Source organism: Drosophila albomicans, chromosome X (assembly GCF_009650485.2).
Source record: "Drosophila albomicans strain 15112-1751.03 chromosome X, ASM965048v2, whole genome shotgun sequence".
NCBI classification, from domain to species: Eukaryota; Metazoa; Arthropoda; class Insecta; order Diptera; family Drosophilidae; genus Drosophila; species Drosophila albomicans.
Genome location: NC_047627.2, coordinates 11,283,609 through 11,303,387, shown reverse-complemented (window position 1 = coordinate 11,303,387; position 19,779 = coordinate 11,283,609). Strand labels below are relative to the sequence as shown.

Genomic DNA, 19,779 nt, shown 5'->3' with positions numbered 1-19,779 from the left:
AGAATGAGACAAATACGGAAACTGTTTCACGCACACACACACACACACATAATCTTTACTTACAGTTTAATCTAAGTTCGTTTTGTTTATTGTTAGAGAGTCGCACTTAATGTTTGACTTACTTCTGCATTCAGCTGAACTGAATTTCACTTCTCAATAGCAACAATTTAACAACTCTTTTTGCTTTTTCACACTTTACTCGAATTGACTGCAAAGCGCAAATTACAAATATGGCGTCGCTTTTGCTTATCGGCACAGTTATCGGTTTGAGTATCGAATCGCGCATCGATTATCGTTGTCGCCAATTCTTATTGATTATCGATGCTGTAATCAATTGCTCTTCATCTGCTCAACTGATTTTGCAGTTTTGTGCTAAATTTAAAAATAATGAAAATAATTTTTGTGTTTCCACATATTACTGAATGTAAAAAAGGTTAACAATTTGGGTATTACTCATGTAAGTAAATTAAACATATCTACTGTTTTCATAAGAAATTAATCGATATTCCATTAATCGATATTCCATTACTTCAAAGTTTCCTACACAAATTGATAATAAATGATGCCTAATTTATGTATTCTATAAGATTTTATAAGGATTTAATCGATATCCCGCAGTTCCATGGATTGATCGCATGTCGCATAACTACTTCATTCTACTTCAAAGTTTTCCTACACTTATGATAAAGCTATGTTATTTATATCCATAAAGCTCCATTAACAGTCGCACTAATTAGTGTTTTTCACAAAATTCGGCATTTTATTAATGAGTATTTCGACAAGCGCTGCCAACTTGCTGATTGGTTGCTGCCAAGTTATCAACGTGACGCTCAATGAAAACCAATTGAATCTCAATTTAAATTCAACATTAGTACTACGTGAATTTATTGAACCGTGCGTAAACAATAACAAATGGATCTTCCGCGTTTACTTATTCTTCCATTGTTCAAATTTTGTAATTTTCCAGATTCAACTGTGAACAATGGTAACATGGTTGATTGATACTATTATAATTTAGTTGTCTAAAATGATACATAAACTGATTTATGATCTTGTTCTTAAATGTTGATAAGAAAGCACTTTCGACAAGAGCAGAAACCAAAAGTCAGCTAGAAAACGAATTTTAGATTTAAATATGTTTATCACAATATGAATATAATCATATATGTAGCTTCACAACATAACTTACTTTATAGACAATATCGGTCAAATCCATATTCTATACAAACAAAAAAAAATGCTATAACAATGTCAATCAAAATTCAATTTTTGGACACATTTAAATCGTTAATTGAGACGTGATCGTTGGTTATTTATCATATTATTTAATCGTAGCAGATCACTAGAATTTCAATGATACAGCTGTCTATTGAGTAAACAATTTTCTTTACCCTTTAATTTATGGTAAATAAATTAAGTAAACAACTTTGATATGTGAACTTTATAAAATAAATATAAATGTTTGGAATTACTTAATGATATAGTTAAAGTTCGAAACACAACTCAAAGGCAGTTGACAGAATAAGCTATGAAATATAAACTCATTCGCCTGTTGACATCAAAAACATTTCTGACAAATTACATTGAACAGCAAAATAAGTATTCTCACAAAAAACAAAAAATAAGTTAAAGGTAAAACAACACATCAGTAAATAATACGTAAATGCATATTGCTATCTAATTCCAAGATGCGCAAACTCCAGATTCAAGTGCTGACACGTGATGGACGCAAGAACATCTTTGAGACGGATCGCTTTCGGAATGTCGCCGATTTGAAGAAGCACATTGGACGCTCGATGAATGTGCCGATGACATTCAGCAAATTGACCTACAAGGGTCGCCTGCTGTCCAATGACAGCATCCTTGAGGATGAGGGCGTTAAGCGTTTGTCCACCTTGGAGCTGTATTGGCAGCCCCTGGTGATGACGCCCAAACAGTATCGCGAGAAGGAGATGGAGCTGGAGAAGCTCGAGCAGAAGCAACGTCATCTATCGCGCTTGGCCGACAACTCTGAGGCAACGACATCGAAGAAGGGCAATCACGAACGTGTTTCGATCGGTTCTCGAACGACACGTGGCGCGGAACTGCTTCAGGAGAAGCCATCGGCAAACGAGGAAGATGCAAAATTGGTGCCCAAGGCAACGGAGGAGCCAAACTCCGAGTCGTCGGAGGAACTTGATTTTCTATCGGTTTATTGGTGCTGCCCCAAAAAGTCACTCCACGAATCGGAAACAAAGCTGGAACTGGGACAGGAACAGCAGCAAGTACAGCAGCAGGCAGCAGCTAACACTGAGGAGCAGAAACATCAGTCGGAGAGTTCATCATCCTCCAGCTTGTACCACGACTCCGAGGAGGAGCAAACGTTGGCTGAAGTGCGAAGCCAGCGCTGCTTCTGCTGGAATCCAACTGTTCGCCCTGGAGTGCGTCTTGCGGCTGGTCGCATATCGCACAGCATCATCTTCAACATTCGAAAGCATCAAAAGAATTGCCAGGAATTGAAAAGGAAATGAATGAAATCACCCAGAAATTAGATCACGAATCACGCACAATCGTTTCATATGTTAATTACGTTACAAATTTGGTTTGGTTTTCGATTCGATGAACAAAATTCGCATCTGTAGAATCTGAGACGCATCTTGATAAATACAGAAATTCAAAATGTTGGACAAATCTGATATGATATGTAAAATATATTCCAATGTGTATATTATCACTTGACATTGCGCATAAAGTTGAAGAGAAGCCTAGAATAACAATTCATTTACTTCAAAGTTGTAATCTATGTTATATATTATTTCTGCCCGAATTTTTCACTGCTAGAAATTTGCGTTAGCTGCGGAGAAATGTCAGCCTTCCAGCTCTTACCATCTTCGGGGTTAAGTTCGAATAGTTGATCAGTGAATGTGAAATGCTCTTTTGAAATACTATTTTGATATTTCCCAAAGGCCAAAGCATCCAGCGCTAGTAAATTTACGCTAGGCTATAAATTAATTTATAATCAAAGCCTTGTAGTAAATTAATAACTATTTTGATATATATGCAACCAAATGGAAAAATCTCAACCGTCTTGCTCTTACCATTTGGGCTTAAAAATAAGAGTTGGAAAAATCAATCAGTACTATTTTGATAACCCAATTAAAGCCACTGCTAGTTATTTGCTAACAACTTTATTGTGGCAAAAATCTCTTCTGACCATCTGCGTCTCAATCAGGCAATTATTATTATTCCCGCTATGCATGCAGTAGAAGGGGATTAAAGGTATAATAGATGGAGATAAAAGATTAAGTTTGATATAGACAATAATAACTTTAGTTTTTGTGGTTCCTGAAAATTTGGATAAAAAATACTTTTGTATGGGCAAAAACGTCTATTTACTACAGATTTTAGTTACTTTGGCTGACAATCTGATATATGTACTTTGTACTCTATTGTACATATATTTTGAATATAGTACTACATATATCAGTAGTATACATAATATAGCATTTAATGTAATTTCAGTATTTTTTCGGTATTTCAATTTGGTATATTTTAATATTAATTTATTAAAATTGAGTAGCGGGTATCTAAAAGTCGAGCACACTCTACTGTAGCTTTGTTACTTGGTATTGCGGTATATTAATTCAGTATATTTTATGAATAATACCGCACTCTTTTGCTTTCATTAAAAATGGGTAGCGGGTATCTCACAGTCGAGTACACTCGACTGTAGCTTTCTTACTTGTTATATACAATACCAAATCGATAGAATTGAATTTGCGTTGTCTGTTTATGATACGCAAAAAAGATGGCAAATTAGAAATCCATAAGCGAATTTGCGCATAAGGAAATTTGGCGAGCATATTCAATTTGAATGCAATTAATTATTATTTACGATTAGTCGAATGTACTCGCTGCTGCGTTTTTAGTATTCAAGTGCTGCTTGGTTTCGTTGGAAATGCCAAACTACCGAGTACTTAACTCAAAATAATTTGTAAACAGCTCGAGGAGAAACAACAGAGCACCAAGCAGGGCAACAAATTGAATATCGCACGAATGTTGAATCCTGGGCGTAACTGGATGTTAAGATTTATATGCGTACACACACAAAAATGCAGAGATAAACAAATACTCGTGGGGCACAAAAAAAAACAGGGGGAAACAGGTAAAACTCATAGCCAGGTATCCACTAGAGCAATGGCTGCTGATGCTGATGCTGCATTTACCATTAATTGAACGAGTGTGGGTGATGAAAAGCAGACACCAGCAAAGGCAGACACCATCAAAACGCAACGCAAACTGGCAACAAGCAAAGCCGACAAGAAACAACAAGCATCAAAAGCCTCTTCTCCACTTCCAAACCCAATTGCCGATCAAATTGCTTTGATCGGTCTCAGTTCCCAGTTCTCCACTTGTATGTGGTTCCAGTCTCCATCTCCATCTCCATTTCCATCTCCGTCTAAATTCGACGCCATTTTAGCGAAGTTTGTGAGCAGGCAGAGTGCCAATGCCCCGCCGCAGGAAAGCAACCAGGCAACAGCAGCAGCATCATCATCATCTAGGGCTGCGATTTTACGGTTTATTTAGTGTCGAGGTTATGGCGCAATTTGTATTTATGGCCCCGTCCAAACACCAACACCATCAGCAACAGCAGCTCCAACACCATGTGGTAGCAGTCCAATTAAAAGCGTTTTCCAAATGAGGGCCATGTGAATCGCAGCGGAGCCGCCGCATCCAATGAGTCAGCACGCCCACTCATCTCGCAAGCTAGGGAAAGAAAGAGAGAGAGAGCGACAGAGTGAGAGAGAAGGAGAGAGAGAGTGCTATCTAGAGAGCAGAAGTGAGAAAGCGATCAACTGCCTCGACCAGTGATGCGATCACGCGGGCGTGGCTTTTCCTTCACTTAATTATAGTGATCCAACATACTCACAGATGGAGGACAGATAGCGAGAGGGAGCGCATTTGGAGCATACAGTGAACTCTGATTATGATGCACGTTCCTGAAAAGACACTTTATTAAATAAGTTTTCGATTTTGTTTGAATTTGATTCTTTTTTGATAAACAGTTGATGGCAACGTCAGCTGTTTACCATATGCGCCCTGCCAACTTGTTGATAAAGTGCTGTCCACTTACAAACATCTCTTCTATTGCAAATATTGTTGCAAATTTTCTATTATTCTATTATATAGTAAATTGCTGAATTTTATAAAATAAAATAAGTTGAAGGCTTCTGCGGCCATACGTTAGTGTTAACATTAATTATATAGACACTTTTTGAATAAATAAAAAACAACAATTTACCGATTGTAATATGTAATATCTAAAGATGTTGTTTGCAATTTAAATGTATTTCCAAGTCTTGTAAATAACTAACCTAAATGCAAACCTAATAAGATAAGGGTTGAAGTATTTAACTTTTAGTGAATACTAAAAAGAATATCAATCATTCAATTATATATTATTCATGTCCTAAGGCTCACTGTATTTGCTGCTTAAAGAATTCTGACTTAAATACCCTACAAATATTTAAGAGGGCATATTAAGTGTACAACAGAAATTGTTAAAAATTAGCATGTAAGCTAGTATCCCACATTTTTTTTTATTTTAGCTACAATTAATTTTTTGACAACTAAATAAAGTTTCAATCAAATTTTATTGATTGTACATAGAAGTGAAAAAGGTAAAATATTAATGCTTAATATCAATTTAATTGTTTTTATTGATATAATAATATAATATATAATAATTAAGTCTAAACTTTATTTTATTTATTTTATTTATTTATGTTATACATTTATTTTTAAATGTGTTTACAAACATTAATTTAATTTTTTTGACGAATATAATAAATATGTATTTATATACAATATTCTAAATTAATATTGTAATTTTTATATAGTTGAATTTATTCTTTTTAATGATATGTTCTCATCGAACCGATGAGGAGCAGCGCATCTAGCGATTTGGGCTGCCAACTCACACTCAGCGACTCGTCCACTCTTCCGTTTGTACAGAGGGAAGATCGTTTGCGATTGGTCGATTGTTGGTGCACCAACACACACACAGACACATGCTCACACTCAAAGGAGATGCTAATTTTGGATGCTGATGCTGATGCGACTGCTGGTCGTGATCATCTCAAGTGGCGCAGCGATTGGATGAGCAGCGACTGCAGCAAAGAGAAACGGCAACAGCAGCAGCAGCAGCAGTATCAGCATCCATTGGACGTGTGGCATGTGGCATCGGATGCGCCGTTTCTCATTCCGCAGTCGAACTTTTGACGATACGGATGCGAGCAGCAGAAGTAGAAGTAGAAGCAGCAGCAAGCACCGAGCAGCGGCAGCTATTGGATTTGAAATTCTAATTCGAAAACACGAGTCAAGTGTCGCGTATCTCGAGATCACGGATCGCGAATCACGAAGCGACAAAGCATCACTTCACACCCTGTCCAAAGGTGGCAAGTGAGACACCTCAACCTTTCGAAATTCGCAAGTGCAACAATAACAACAGCAACAACAGCAACAACAATAGCAGCAACACAATCATCATCAAGAGCGAACAGCAAGAATATTGGCAATAATAAGGCGTGCAGCCGCCGAGTGTATCATTCAATCAATCGCTCGCTCAATCAATTTGTGTTTGGTGTCAAGAGAGAAAGAAATTGGCAGTCAACGCGATCGCACCATAAAAAAAATCAACGGCTAAACTCGAGAGGAAATATCAAGTTGAAAATCCGACAAATCGACACAACCAACAAATCGGAAGATCGTCTAACAAAATCAAAAAAAAAAAAAACGAAAAGAAAAGAAAAGCAAATAAATTAAATTTGAAAATTGCGTCGAGGTGTTGAAGCGATTGCAATTTTTAGTTACTCGTTCATGATTTTGATTTCTTTTTTTTGTTGCGTTCCTTGGTCTTCGCTTTGTGGAATCGATTCTGATTGACACGCTGACAATTCGATTTTTCAACACATTTCGTGCGCGCCTCAATTGAATTTTTGTTTACACGTGCTTATCCCCAAAAATTTTGTGCAGTGTATTCGATCGCGAGAGTGTGTATGTGTGTGTGTGTGTCCATGTGTAATAATCAAATTTGACAACTGCGCGAAAAACTGTTCAAGTCAAAACAAACCAAATACTGAATACTATTCGCAATTCAAATCAAAAAAACCAAATAAATGATTCAGTAATTTGTTCGACTTTGCTATTGTGTATTGGTTTTTTTTTTGGTTTTCGATTTTTTTTTTTTGTTGTTGTTGGTGTTCTGTTTCCGTTTTGCGAGCTGATCAAAAGCTGCCCAAATGACACACTTGATGGGCCCCACGGAGTGCTCCAGCGCCATGGTGGCCACAATGCCATTCCTCGACAATGGCCTCAACGGCAATCTGCCGGATTATGGATGCTATGCAAATGACTATTGGACATCGTCGTACACCTCCGGCGGATTGAGTCCCATGAAACAGATCGAAGGTGAGCTCGCTTTTGGATATTCCCCAAATTACTATTTATCAAAAAGAAGATGTATCTTTTGACTATTTCCAAAATTACAATTATTAAACAGAAAATATCTCTATTTGATATTTTCCAAATTATTATTTATTAAATAGAAATGATCTCTTCTCAATATTTCCCAAATTACAATTTATCAAACAGAAAATATCTCTTTTCAATATTTCCCAAATTACAATTTATCAAATAGAAAAGATCTCTATATGATATTTTCCAAATTATTATTTATTAAATAGAAATGATCTCTTCTCAATATTTCCCAAATTACAATTTATCAAATAGAAAAAATCTCATTTTGATATTTCCCAAATTCGAAATTTACCAAATTGACCAATAGGAGAATCTTTTTAATTACCTTAAATACGTAAACAGTTTACTAACAACTGTGAACTATTCAGCAATTAATTTAAATTATTAGAAAACATAAAATCATTAAAAAAAGAAAATTAAATCATTTTTCCTATGCACATTTTACATAATACAAGCAAGGATTAGATGATGAGTAAAACGAAAGAACAACTAGTGAATGTTTTTTCTGATTCGGCGATTAAATAGTTAAGATTTTATAGGGAGCTAATTAATTTTAAAGAGCACTGATTCTTCATTGTTTTTAATTAAATTGGAATTCTTTCACTAAATGTTATTTTTAAAAGTTTGTTGATAATAATATTGAATTTTCTGTTTGCCACTCGCAAATAGTTTTGTTTTTTTTTTTCATATTCTATGTTACTACATGTTCCATTGCTCTTCTCTTAGACTCATATTTAACTTAATTTATTATCATAATATTACGTTCTTAGATATCTTAGTTATATTCGCAGATATCAACAAAGATTAATGACTAAATAGAAAGATGGTGATTTCTTAATGAATTGGTGTTACAACCTTTTAATATTCAACATTTTGCTTTAATATACATATATGTAATATATATGGATGGATTGTAGATCTTTCACAAAAATTAATCAATTATTCAATTCATTACTTTGGGGTATAATTTGAAGAAATCTGTGACTACTTCCTAATACTATATTTTGGATAGTAGTTAACTAATATATATAGCTTAAAATAATACTATATATTGTTCTTATTACTAAATTACTTTTTCGAAGTAAATCTAATAGGAAACTCTGTTCTCTGTATTCGAAATCTAAAAGAAAGCTCTGTTCATCTTCAGAAATGAAAAAAATGCAGTATAGTAGTACATAGAATTATTGATTATATATGATATAATAGTATATATGGTATAACATAATACTATATATAGTTCATATTACTAAATTACTTTTTCGAAGTAAATCTAATAGGAAACTCTGTTCATCTTTAGCAAATAATATTGCAGTATAATAGTATAGTATATTGATTATAGTATATATGGTATTATATAATACTATATTATTACTATTGAAGTAAATCTAATAGGTAACTCTGTTCATCCTTAGCAAAAAAAAGAAAAAGAAAAGAAAATTGCAGTTCAATTTTGTATCCGAAGCCGTGTGACCTGTGGCACGTTGTCTTGCAAGTTGAACCAAAAAGCGAAGCAGTAATTACGAGGAAGAGGAAAAGTACTTTGAGCGTAGCGTAAGACAAGCATATAAACAAAGGGAGCAATTAGCGTAAGACTTCTTCAGATTCTTGAGTCGCAAGCGATAAAATTTCGTTTGACATTTTTGGTATTTTTTTTGGTTGCTTGTGATTTTATTTTTATATGGTTTTTGGTTGGTTTTTTTGATGTTTGGGTTGGCGTGACAGAAAAACGATTATTTGTGCCAAACACTAATTGATTTTAGAATTCATTCGTGAAGCGAGTGTCGGGAAGAGAAATCACAGCAGCGGACAAAAAAAAATTGTCTCATTAAGCGACAATTGATGGCAAGAGCAACCAAAAAACACATTGGGGAACATCGGCAACAGTGGCGACCTGTCATGGGTCATTGTCGCTGACTCCAACAAAGCGAGCAAATGGAATGCAAACTGCAATTGCAACTGCAACTGCAACTCGCAGTGGCAACTTGCAATGGGGAATGGGGAATGGGAAGCACAACTGCCTGCTTGGGTGCCGGCAATTAATTGCAAAATTTGTTGTAGTCAGCACCAGAGGCGCCTCAACTTTCCGCCGCCGCCGTGTGGCCAACTAAATTTAGCTTGCAACTCAATCAGCAGTTGCAGTTGCACTGACGACTTTTTATAATTGGATTGGCGTTGTTGTCGCCGCTTTTATACGAGTATGCCTCTCATTATAGCCGCCTGATCCAAATTCGCATGTCTCTCTATCCTCGACTTCGTCTTCGTCTTCGTCTTCTCCATCGTCTTCGACTTCATCTTTGTCCTGCGCCTGCGCAGCCTCCTTTGATAGCTGTTTGATGTCTTAGTTGGTGGCACTTTAAATCAAATAAATCAAAACACACACATTTACTCATAACACTATCCAGAACATGCTGAACTCTTGCCTAACACTCGATCTCGACATACCTCATTTTGATTTATGTGCGACGCTTTTCCGCTCATTTGCCATGTCTCGTACCTGAAATACTCGCTATCTGAATCTGAATCACATTCATAACATATATAGCACACATATATCAGCATTTATGTGTTTTAAATTAGCTCAAAGGCTGATCTCACACTTTGCAAAACAACCTCGTCTATTTCTTGATTATTAGTTGTTGTTTCTTCATCAACTACATAAATTTATATGCAAGCAATTAATTGTAGACATAATGAACAATTAATTATTATTCAATTTTAAAATTTGTTCGTATTAATTCACTTTCGGAAATGCTTTACCTTTTATTGTAGACAACAAACAACCAATATGGCATTACTATGTAATTAGCACAGAAAGAAGAAAGTGTTAAAATAAGAACTCAAATCATGAATCAAGATTACTATGATGTCAAAATTGAACCAAGAAGGTTTATTCTTAATTCAAGATAAAAGTTCGCTTAATATTGAAATTTAAGATTCAAGAATGAAAAAATCTCAAAATTTAACCAACAAGGCAAAATCTTAAATCAAAATCTAAAATTTAGATTGCTTGATATAAAATAAGAAAATAAATGTATGTGTGTGTGTTTTTTTATATATATTTCTAACTTACTGAGTTAACAGCAATACCAAAAATTAGGTTCTAATTTAAAAGAATGGGGAAAACCAGCATTTATAGATACAAGAACAAAAGTTTTGAAATCGAGATCTTGAAGATTTTAGAAGAAGATTTTTTAATCTTAAAATGATGATTGAAGAACTAAATCTTAAGAATTTTAGTCCTTAGAATCTTGTTTTTAAGATATTCTTTGAGATTGAAAAGTTTTCAACTCATGATTTGCAATCTTCTTTTCAATTTTGAATTCAAGGAAAATTTATTCTTAAAATAAGATGATTTTATATCAAAATGCAAATTTAATATAAGAATCTTGATTTAAGATTTTCTAGAGGTTTCAAATACACAAAATAAAGCTTAAATTCCAATTGAATTATTAAAAAATTAAATAAAGTTCATTAGATTGATATTCTTGAGAAGTTATTCCGTGATTGTACTTCATAATGAATTGATATTTATGAAAATTCCAACAACTAAATAAATCACAGTAATGCTACAAAGATTTATACTCATTATCAGGATATGTAATACGAATATTTCCACTTGTCTAAATATAATTCTCAATATGGTTGCAAATGAAATATTCCTCTTGAAATGCAGATTTAAGGATACAATATTCTATGCCTATTCAAAGGCAACTTAAAGAGTATTTTATTTACAAACTCCTTTAAGTGTAAATAAGTAAACTAAACCCATTAATTTGGGTTCAGGGAAAGGAATTGAACTATTAATCTTGTTAATTGTAAACACAAAACTGTCAACCCAAAACGCATTCGCATTCGTGCCTCATTCACAGCTTGCATTCAAACGGCGGGCAAGGATCGCACCTCGTACAAGCCACTTGAACAGATCGATGCCAAGCTGGCGTCGGACATTGATACACACAGCACAGGCAGCAGCAGCAGCGGAGGCAGCAGCAGCCAGGCAAGCAGCGCCGGAAATTGCCAGGACCATACTTCGACTGTCCCCGATTATCCTGGCAGCAGCAGCAACAGCAGCAGCAACAACAGTAATAGCAATAATAATAGTAGCAACAACAGCAATGAATCAGCTGCGACAGCAACAACAACTTCGGCAGCAGCACCAGCAGCAACTGCAACGACAGCCAAGAAATATAAAAACAGCCACAAAAAAGACAACAACAACAGCAATGGAAACAACAGCAACACATCAAGCAACAGCAACAAGAGCAATCACAACAGCGGCAACAACAACAATAACAAAGGTGTAAGTACAAATAAACAAATAAGAGTTGCAAATTTTTACATAAAATGTACATTTGTCTATAATCTCATTTAATCATTTATCTACGTCTTTTTCCATTCAGAGAACTCAAATAATATTTATTATAATTTGAACTATTTTATGAAATTCTCATACAATTTGCTTAATTTACATATTACAAATTTTACTTATATTGAGACAAGCAATTAATTCTATTTACATTTTGTACAACTTAATTTTTTCATTTTATTTGTTATCTTCTTAACTTGATTAAATTAAATACACCAATATTTATGTTAGCTTAGTGAATTGATTGCAAAATGTATTTCATTTAATGATCTCAAAATATTCTTGACACATATCACATCGGCAATCATACATTTCTGAAATTCGTTAACTAAATTAATTAATTTTGAGCTAAACAATTTATTCTTCGCTTAAAACTAAAACAGCAGCAATACACCGATATTTTTTCTCAACTACTTCAATTAATTTTGGTTTATATTTTACAAAATTAAACTGAATGCAAAATGAAAGCACAAATTTGAAATAAAAATTGTGCATTGTCCGCATAAATTATTCTTCTTATTAAAAAATTCGATTTTAACTTTAACAGTAGCCATTATTTTCTATAGTAACTTATCTTTCAAAAATTGTTCAATTCTTTTATTAATATTTTGAAACGAAATAGAGAATGTTTATACATTTTGGAAATAAAACATTGGACTACTTACATTATTTTGAGACACACAATTGGTTTTTCAATTTAAAATTCAATATTAACTTTAATATTAGTTATACGAATATTTTTCTCTAGTATATCACATTTTTTCTACATTTTCTAATTATTTTTGCTTACAATTACAATAAATGCAATGATTACATTATTAATCTAAAAATTGTAATTGCATCTGCAAACATAATTTCAATAAAATTAAGATTATTCAAATATTTTTTGGTATTTGATTAATTTAGATCGTTTTTAAAATTCCTATTAATTATAATTGAAAAAAATGACTTAATCTAGAAAAATTATTCATCTAGAAACATTCATCAAATTTTATAAAGTCGTATCAGTATCCTTAAACATACAGTAGATATTATCCATGTGGATCGCTTTTGTGTTAATCATTACACTTTACTTTAATCTTCAATAAAATATTCAATCTCGACAGGAACCGGAGACAGTGCATCCATCATTAGCGCAGGCAATCGTTGTGCTGGAGACGAAAGCGCTGTGGGATCAGTTCCATGCCCAGGGAACCGAGATGATCATCACGAAGACGGGACGTCGCATGTTTCCCACATTTCAGGTGCGGATCGGAGGCCTCGATCCGCATGCCACGTACATCTGCATGATGGACTTTGTGCCGATGGACGATAAGCGTTATCGTTATGCGTTTCACAAGTAAGTATCCCAAATCGATATTAGGGACGATCTCTAGTCAAAGCTAACCAACATATTGTTGTTCTCTTCATCTATTTATCTCTGCAGCTCCTGTTGGGTTGTGGCGGGCAAAGCGGATGCCATATCGCCGCCAAGAATTCATGTGCATCCCGATTCGCCAGCAGCCGGCGCCAATTGGATGAAGCAAATTGTGTCCTTTGATAAACTGAAGCTGACCAACAATCAGCTGGACGAGAATGGTCATGTAAGTAAATCAGAATAGTTGTTTAGATATCTGAAATTATTGGAGTTGACGCTACTAAATTCAGAAATCTTCGATCAAGTTTATTATAGTAAACCTACTTCAGACGAACATTATTCTTTTTTCGTCACACCATATCAAGCACTAAATAAGTAAAAGTGCTAAGATACCCGTTACAAGTGTTTAATTATTGCAAAAAAGTGCGGTAATATTGATAAACTTTAAAAAATGAATAAAGCGAAAAACTTATAGAATAAACCAAATACTATATTTGGTATATCGATATACCATTATGTTCAAAATATAGCATAGAGTTCAAAATATTCCAGATTACAATCAAAACCAACTGAGAAGTCGTTTTTCGACATATAAATATAGTTCTTAAATAACTTTAACTATTATTTATTTGATCTCAAACAAATTTTCAGGAATTGTAAATACTAAAATACGGTAGCGGAAATTAAAATGCTAAATGTGTTGACGAAAAAACAATTTTGAAAAAATGCCACTTAAAAGTTTTCTCGTTCTCTCGCTTTAAAAGTCCTTGAACGTAAATATATTACATAATATAATAAAAAATAAACTAGAAAGCTATTGAGAAGGTATTTCACTGTCTTGATTTTTAGTTTTTTCACTTTATTGTTTAGTCTGCATTTTATTTGATGTATTGAATATTTATTTTTATAAAAAGGTTAGATGTAATTAAAATTAAGAATAATGCACTGGTTGCAAGGAATGTATTCAATATATACGTTATCCGCACAATACTTATGAATGTTCCCTCATCTCAATCTGCACTCTTCCCCTTCATAGATCATACTGAACTCGATGCATCGCTACCAGCCGCGCTTCCACTTGGTTTACTTGCCGCCGAAGAACGCGTCGCTGGATGAGAACGAGCATTCGAGTCACTTTCGCACGTTCATATTCCCGGAGACCAGCTTTACGGCCGTAACAGCATATCAGAACCAGCGCGTAAGTATTAAAGTCTAAATCCACTTGACCCACTTGTCATCGGACCCACTTGTAAACGACAAGCGCCAACGCTTTTTTTTTTTGGTTTTTTGTTCATATTTTACACATATTCAAATTTTCGAATTTTTCAAATTTCCAATTTACATTCTCTCAACATTCGGCCGACAACTTTTCGACTTGTCTCCTCCGCCTCCCTCCTTCTCCTACTATTCTCTTCTTCTATTGCCCATATGCGTGCACACTTTTCGTATTCTCCACACATCTCTTGTTTTACAAAAGCTTCTGCGGCCATTTTGCGCCAATTTGGCCTCAATGTTTGTTGTTGTTTTGCTGCTTTTTTTATTGTTATTAATTTACAATGCGTAAACGAATAATCAACTTAAGCGGGGGATTCTTTCTTTCATTCCCTTTCTCTTTGACTCTACCTCTCTCTCTCTCTCTCTGAAACCAAACAAAAGAGTTTGAAAAAGCCTGATTCCATCAACGACAGACAAATACACTTTCATTACAACTCATAAAAAAAAGAAAATATAATATAAGAAAAGAAAATTTGGAAAGTTTATAGTTTTAATACTTTGAAGATGCTTTATACTTAAAATTCATATTATTGTAATATTTATACTATTTCTAAAATGCATTTTTTCCTTTTTAATAATTACTCACTTACATTACTGAAATTTATTGTTATATAAATATGATGTATAAGAAAAACTTCACCTTAAAAAGTTATTATATAATATAACACAAAATTAATAATTGAAATAAATCGGCAACGTTCCAATAAATAAACCGACAATCTTGATAAATAAAAAATCTTTTTTTGATCTTACTAAAATGTTCAATATTTGCTGAACTCATAAAAATGTTTAGCTTGTTAAACTACAATGTAATCTATTAAAATGTGAATTTTTGGTCAATTTCATTTCATTAAATGCATTAAATAGCTGTAGTATCCATTCCCATGAGTGTTTAGAGTATAATTCATAATTTTCCAAGTGGTAGACAACAGCAGTGAAAGCAACAACAACAACAACAACAACAACCATAGCAAGATGAAAAATCTCTGGCATTTTATTTTTAGCGGCATTTTTTCCGAAAGTATTTAAATTATTTATGCGCTCGACGTGGGTGTTAACACTTTTCGTTTCAACAATTTATTGCAAATAATTTTATTTTTATTGTCTGCACGTATGTGTGTGTGTGTATTAGTGTGTGTGTCTACATGGATTTCTGTTGTTTTTTTAATGCTTTGTAAACATTTTCTAATTTGTTGCATTTCACACTAAAAATAAAGAAAAAGGCAGAAATATTATTAATTGAATTGAGGCCAAATCGTTTAGCCAGATTCTAAATTGAATTTATCGCTCTTGTATTTTGCAGGTAACACAATTAAAAATATCCAGCAATCCATTTGCTAAAGGATTTCGAGATGATGGCACCAATGATGTGTAAGTAAACCACTTGAAATGGAGTTTTAAGATCGATGGCATCTATTAATGAGATCATATGTCATTGCTGACGCAAGTTTATTTGAAGAAATTCTTTAAAAAAATCATTTCATTAGAAGTTGACTCATGGAAAACAAATTGAAATTGTTTGAAAATATATGGAGAATAATAGATAAAAAAGATTGAGAAGATATAAAATGTGGAATTTTGTTAGATATTTAAGTCTCACCTCTATTAACTTAAAAAAAAATTTTAAACAACAAATAAACTTTCTGTGAAATCCTTATTTTTGAAGAAATCTGTAGAATCATTTCTTTAGAAGTTGGCGCATAGGAAACAAATGTAAATTGTTTGAAAAGATATAAAGAAACTTATTAATTTTAGTTACAAAGTTTGAGAAGATATAAAATCCACAAGTTTGTTAGATATGCCACAGCTCTATCTCAGTCTCAGCTCTCTTAACTTAACAACTATTTATAGTTGAGTTTAAAAAACAAATAAACTTCCTGGCAAATCTTAATTTTACAAAAAATGTGTGGAATCATTTCTTTAGAAGTCGAGTCATAGGAAACAAATTGAAATTGTGAATTGAGAAGATGTGATGAAACTTATAAATTTTAGTTATAGAACATTACAAAGATTGGGGAGATATAAAATGCAGAACTTTGGATATACAAAAAAGTCTGATTAACATGTCTCTTGACTTTTCAACTATTTTTAAACAACAAATAAACTTCCTGACAATTCTTAACTTTTAAAGAAATCTGTAAAATCATTTCATTAGAAGTTGAACACAATTGAAATTGTTTAAAAATATACAAAGAAAGTAATCAATACTAGTTGTAAGAGATTGAGAAGATATTTAAGTTTTACTGCATTTAACTTTTAAACTATTTATGGTTGAGCTTAAACAGCAAATAAACTTCCTAGCAAATCCTTTTCTTTTTAAGAAATCTGTAAAATCATTTCTTTAAAAGTTGAACACAATTGAAATTGTTTAAAAATATATAAAGAAAGTAATCAAGACTAGTTATAAAAAAAAATTGAGAAGATATAAATTGCAAAATTTTGTGAGATATTTAAGTTTTACTGCTCTTAACTTTTAAACTATTTATAGCTGAGCTTAAAAAGCAAATAAAATTCCTGGCAAATCTTCTGAAAGCTACGTAAAAAATACGACGCAGAATGCGTAAAAAATTGAATGCTAGCAATAATTTCTTAAGGGAAAAGCCTTTTGACTTGGAATTGGAATTGGAGTGTTTATCAAAGCAAACGATTGATTTGGTGTCCAATTTGGGTTGTCGCGTAATCAGATTTTATTGTGTTTCATTTCTGGCTCTGGCTAGATAATTTGTTATGAATTTGACCCAGTTTGGAGGAGCAGAGAAGCATATGATATTTTATACAATACATATTCGTAGGGAGACGGCCAAGTGGCCTACTAGACAGTCCGTCGACCGTTGGTGTGCTGCTAGTGTAAAAGGCATTCCGGGAATTGGAGTCGAGTTGAGTCGCATCGATAGTTGTGTCTACGAAAATAAAACACATGAAACAATAACTCAAAACTGAGAAGAGTCGTGAGTGGAGCATAAGCATCTTTGGCTGCCTCTGATGGGGCAGCTGACAGATGTGGCTGCCTTGCCTTGCGAGATGGCATAAACAATTTAGATCTTCGTCTTCGTCTTCGTCTTGCGTATTTCATATTTTTTTGGTTGCCTTTTTTTTTGTATTTTTTCGGGGGCCGAGGGTCGATTGTAAACAAATCAGCAGAGTAGTGTTAAATGTTAAATGTTTATCGGAAACGATTTCAATTTCAATTTACAATTTGAATTTGAACATTTTTGTTTTTAATTTAATTGCAGCACCAGCAGCAGCCTGGGCATGTCTAGCATGAGCCATGAGAGTCAAGCACGCATGAAGCAACAACAACAGCAACAGCAACAGCAACAGCAACAACAACAGCAGCAGCAGCAGCAACAGCAAATGCAGCAGCAACATCTGAAAGCCAAGGACAGAACGCCACCGAATAGCTTCAGCTTGAGTTGCACAGAGCTTGTCGAGCAACAGTCGGCGGCGGCAGCGGCAGCAGCAGTTGCTGCTGCAACAGCAACCAGCACGGCGGCAACACAATTGGCTATGCAACTGCCAGCAACACCGTCGAGCAGCTCCACATCGGGCAACTCGCCGGATCTGTTGGGCTTCCAATTGGATGCAACACCATTGCAACAGCAACAGCAGCAGCTGCATCAACAGCAATTGCAACAGCAGCAGCAATCCACGTCCCAGCAACTGCAACTGCATCAGCAACAGCAGCAGCAGCAACAACATCAGCAGCAGCAACAACAGCAGCAGCAACAGCAACAACAGCAGCAGCTTCATCAAATGTCCAGCAGCTATGGCGGCAGCTATCATCATCCCTATCATCAGCATCAGCATCAGCATACGCCGACGCCGTTGACACCGCTCTCGGCGAGCTCAGCTTCGCCGCCGGCGCCAGGTGTTGCTGCTGCAGCGGCAGCCACACAGGTGATGGCAGCGGCGAACATTTATTCGAGCATTGGACAACCGTACGCAGCTGAGCAGAGCAACTTTGGCGCCATCTATCATCACAATGCGGCGGCAGCGGCTCACTATCACAGCCATGGCAGCCCCTATGGCAGTCCCTATGACAAGCTGAAGGTCACCACGGGTCACATGAGACAGGCGGCTGCCGCCTATGGCATGAGCAGCTATCAGAGCTTCTATGGCTCGGCGGCGGCAGCGCATCAAATGATGCGGCCCAATAGCTACATTGATCTGGGGCCGCGTTGATATCGATATCGATAACGATAACGATATCGAAAACGATAACGGAGCCGATATCGATATCGAATAAGTATTATAGTCAGCCAAACGGGGGCCTGAACTCAAGTATTACAAGTATTTTCAACTCAAAACTCAAAACTTCAACTCAACTCAATTTAAATAAATGTAGTGTTTTTTTTTTTGCTAGTCTTTAAGCGACAGATTTGTGTCTAGTTCAAAGAGTGTGCCAAAAATAAAATGTAACCAAAAAAAAAGGATGTATCTTTATTGTATTAGAATGTAACTAATTTTTTTAACCATTTTTTTTTTTTATTTGTATGTATGTCAAGTGTACTTGCAATGCCTTTTAATCGTTATCCAAGTGTAATATCTTGTAAGTTTTACTCAATCTCATTGTTCTACTTACATATGTACATACATACACATACACTTACACACATAGAAACACACACACATGCATACTTAGATACTTAAGCACTTACGTTGAAAATGCTGCAACAGTTTCAAACAAATAAAAGCCAAATCATAAATTAACAAAACTAAAAACGTTTCTTTTCCTCTTTCTAGTTTTTTTGTTTTTGGGGGTATTTTCTTGTTGTTATTGTCGTTCGCTACCAGGCAAGCAAAACAAAATGGCCGACAGCAGTCTGCAATTGGCTCTCGGTTTGTTTATGTTTATGCTAGTCTCCAGCCTCCTCGTTCTCTCTCCCACTCTCCCACTCTCCTACTCTCACTCTCTCGCTTTCGCACTCCTTCTCTCAGCGTCTGTCTCTGTCGTGTAAACAAAAAGTGCCACTGATTTAATTGAGATAAACCAACGAAAGAGTGTGTACACACTTGCCCATCGCCACACCGATATCCACATGCACACACACACACACACACACACCTAGGCAACACTACTTTCCATGTGTGTATGTGTGTGTGTGTGTGCGCATTGAAATCAATTCATTCCGTTTGTTGTTTTCACGCTTATCTCCGTCCGCTGCTTCACCGCATTCCCCATCCCCCATCCACTGTCCTCCATTCTCCATTCTCCTTCCTCCTTTCGTCCGTCTCTCAGTTCAGTTGTCCATTTTGATAAGCT

General features: G+C 34.8%; 2 protein-coding genes across 2 annotated transcripts; both read left to right on the top strand.

Moving 5' to 3' along the window:
- The first annotated feature begins 1,526 nt into the window (after nucleotides 1-1,526).
- LOC117578264 (uncharacterized) lies at nucleotides 1,527-2,766 on the top strand. The gene is made up of 2 exons (XM_034263686.2): nucleotides 1,527-1,632; nucleotides 1,689-2,766. The coding sequence occupies exon 2, from the start codon at nucleotides 1,689-1,691 to the stop codon at nucleotides 2,508-2,510; it is 822 nt and encodes a 273-aa protein (XP_034119577.1). The 5' UTR covers nucleotides 1,527-1,632; the 3' UTR covers nucleotides 2,511-2,766.
- A 3,514-nt stretch (nucleotides 2,767-6,280) lies between these two features.
- On the top strand, nucleotides 6,281-19,218 carry LOC117570667 (T-box transcription factor TBX15). Its single transcript, XM_034252459.2, has 7 exons — nucleotides 6,281-7,449; nucleotides 11,388-11,818; nucleotides 12,991-13,223; nucleotides 13,311-13,467; nucleotides 14,278-14,439; nucleotides 15,820-15,887; nucleotides 17,750-19,218. The coding sequence occupies exons 1-7, from the start codon at nucleotides 7,281-7,283 to the stop codon at nucleotides 18,696-18,698; spliced, it is 2,169 nt and encodes a 722-aa protein (XP_034108350.1). The 5' UTR covers nucleotides 6,281-7,280; the 3' UTR covers nucleotides 18,699-19,218.
- The last annotated feature ends 561 nt before the right edge of the window (nucleotides 19,219-19,779 follow it).

What these genes read in the sequence shown, in the direction of transcription:
- LOC117578264 (XM_034263686.2), top strand. Translation starts at nt 1,689, where the DNA reads ATGCGCAAACTCCAGATTCAAGTGCTGACACGTGATGGACGCAAGAAC.
- LOC117570667 (XM_034252459.2), top strand. Translation starts at nt 7,281, where the DNA reads ATGACACACTTGATGGGCCCCACGGAGTGCTCCAGCGCCATGGTGGCC. An exon ending in ACAACAACAATAACAAAGGT is followed by an intron (nt 11,819 to 12,990) that starts GTAAGTACAAAT and finishes CAATCTCGACAG; the next exon opens with GAACCGGAGACAGTGCATCC. An exon ending in GATGATGGCACCAATGATGT is followed by an intron (nt 15,888 to 17,749) that starts GTAAGTAAACCA and finishes ATTTAATTGCAG; the next exon opens with CACCAGCAGCAGCCTGGGCA.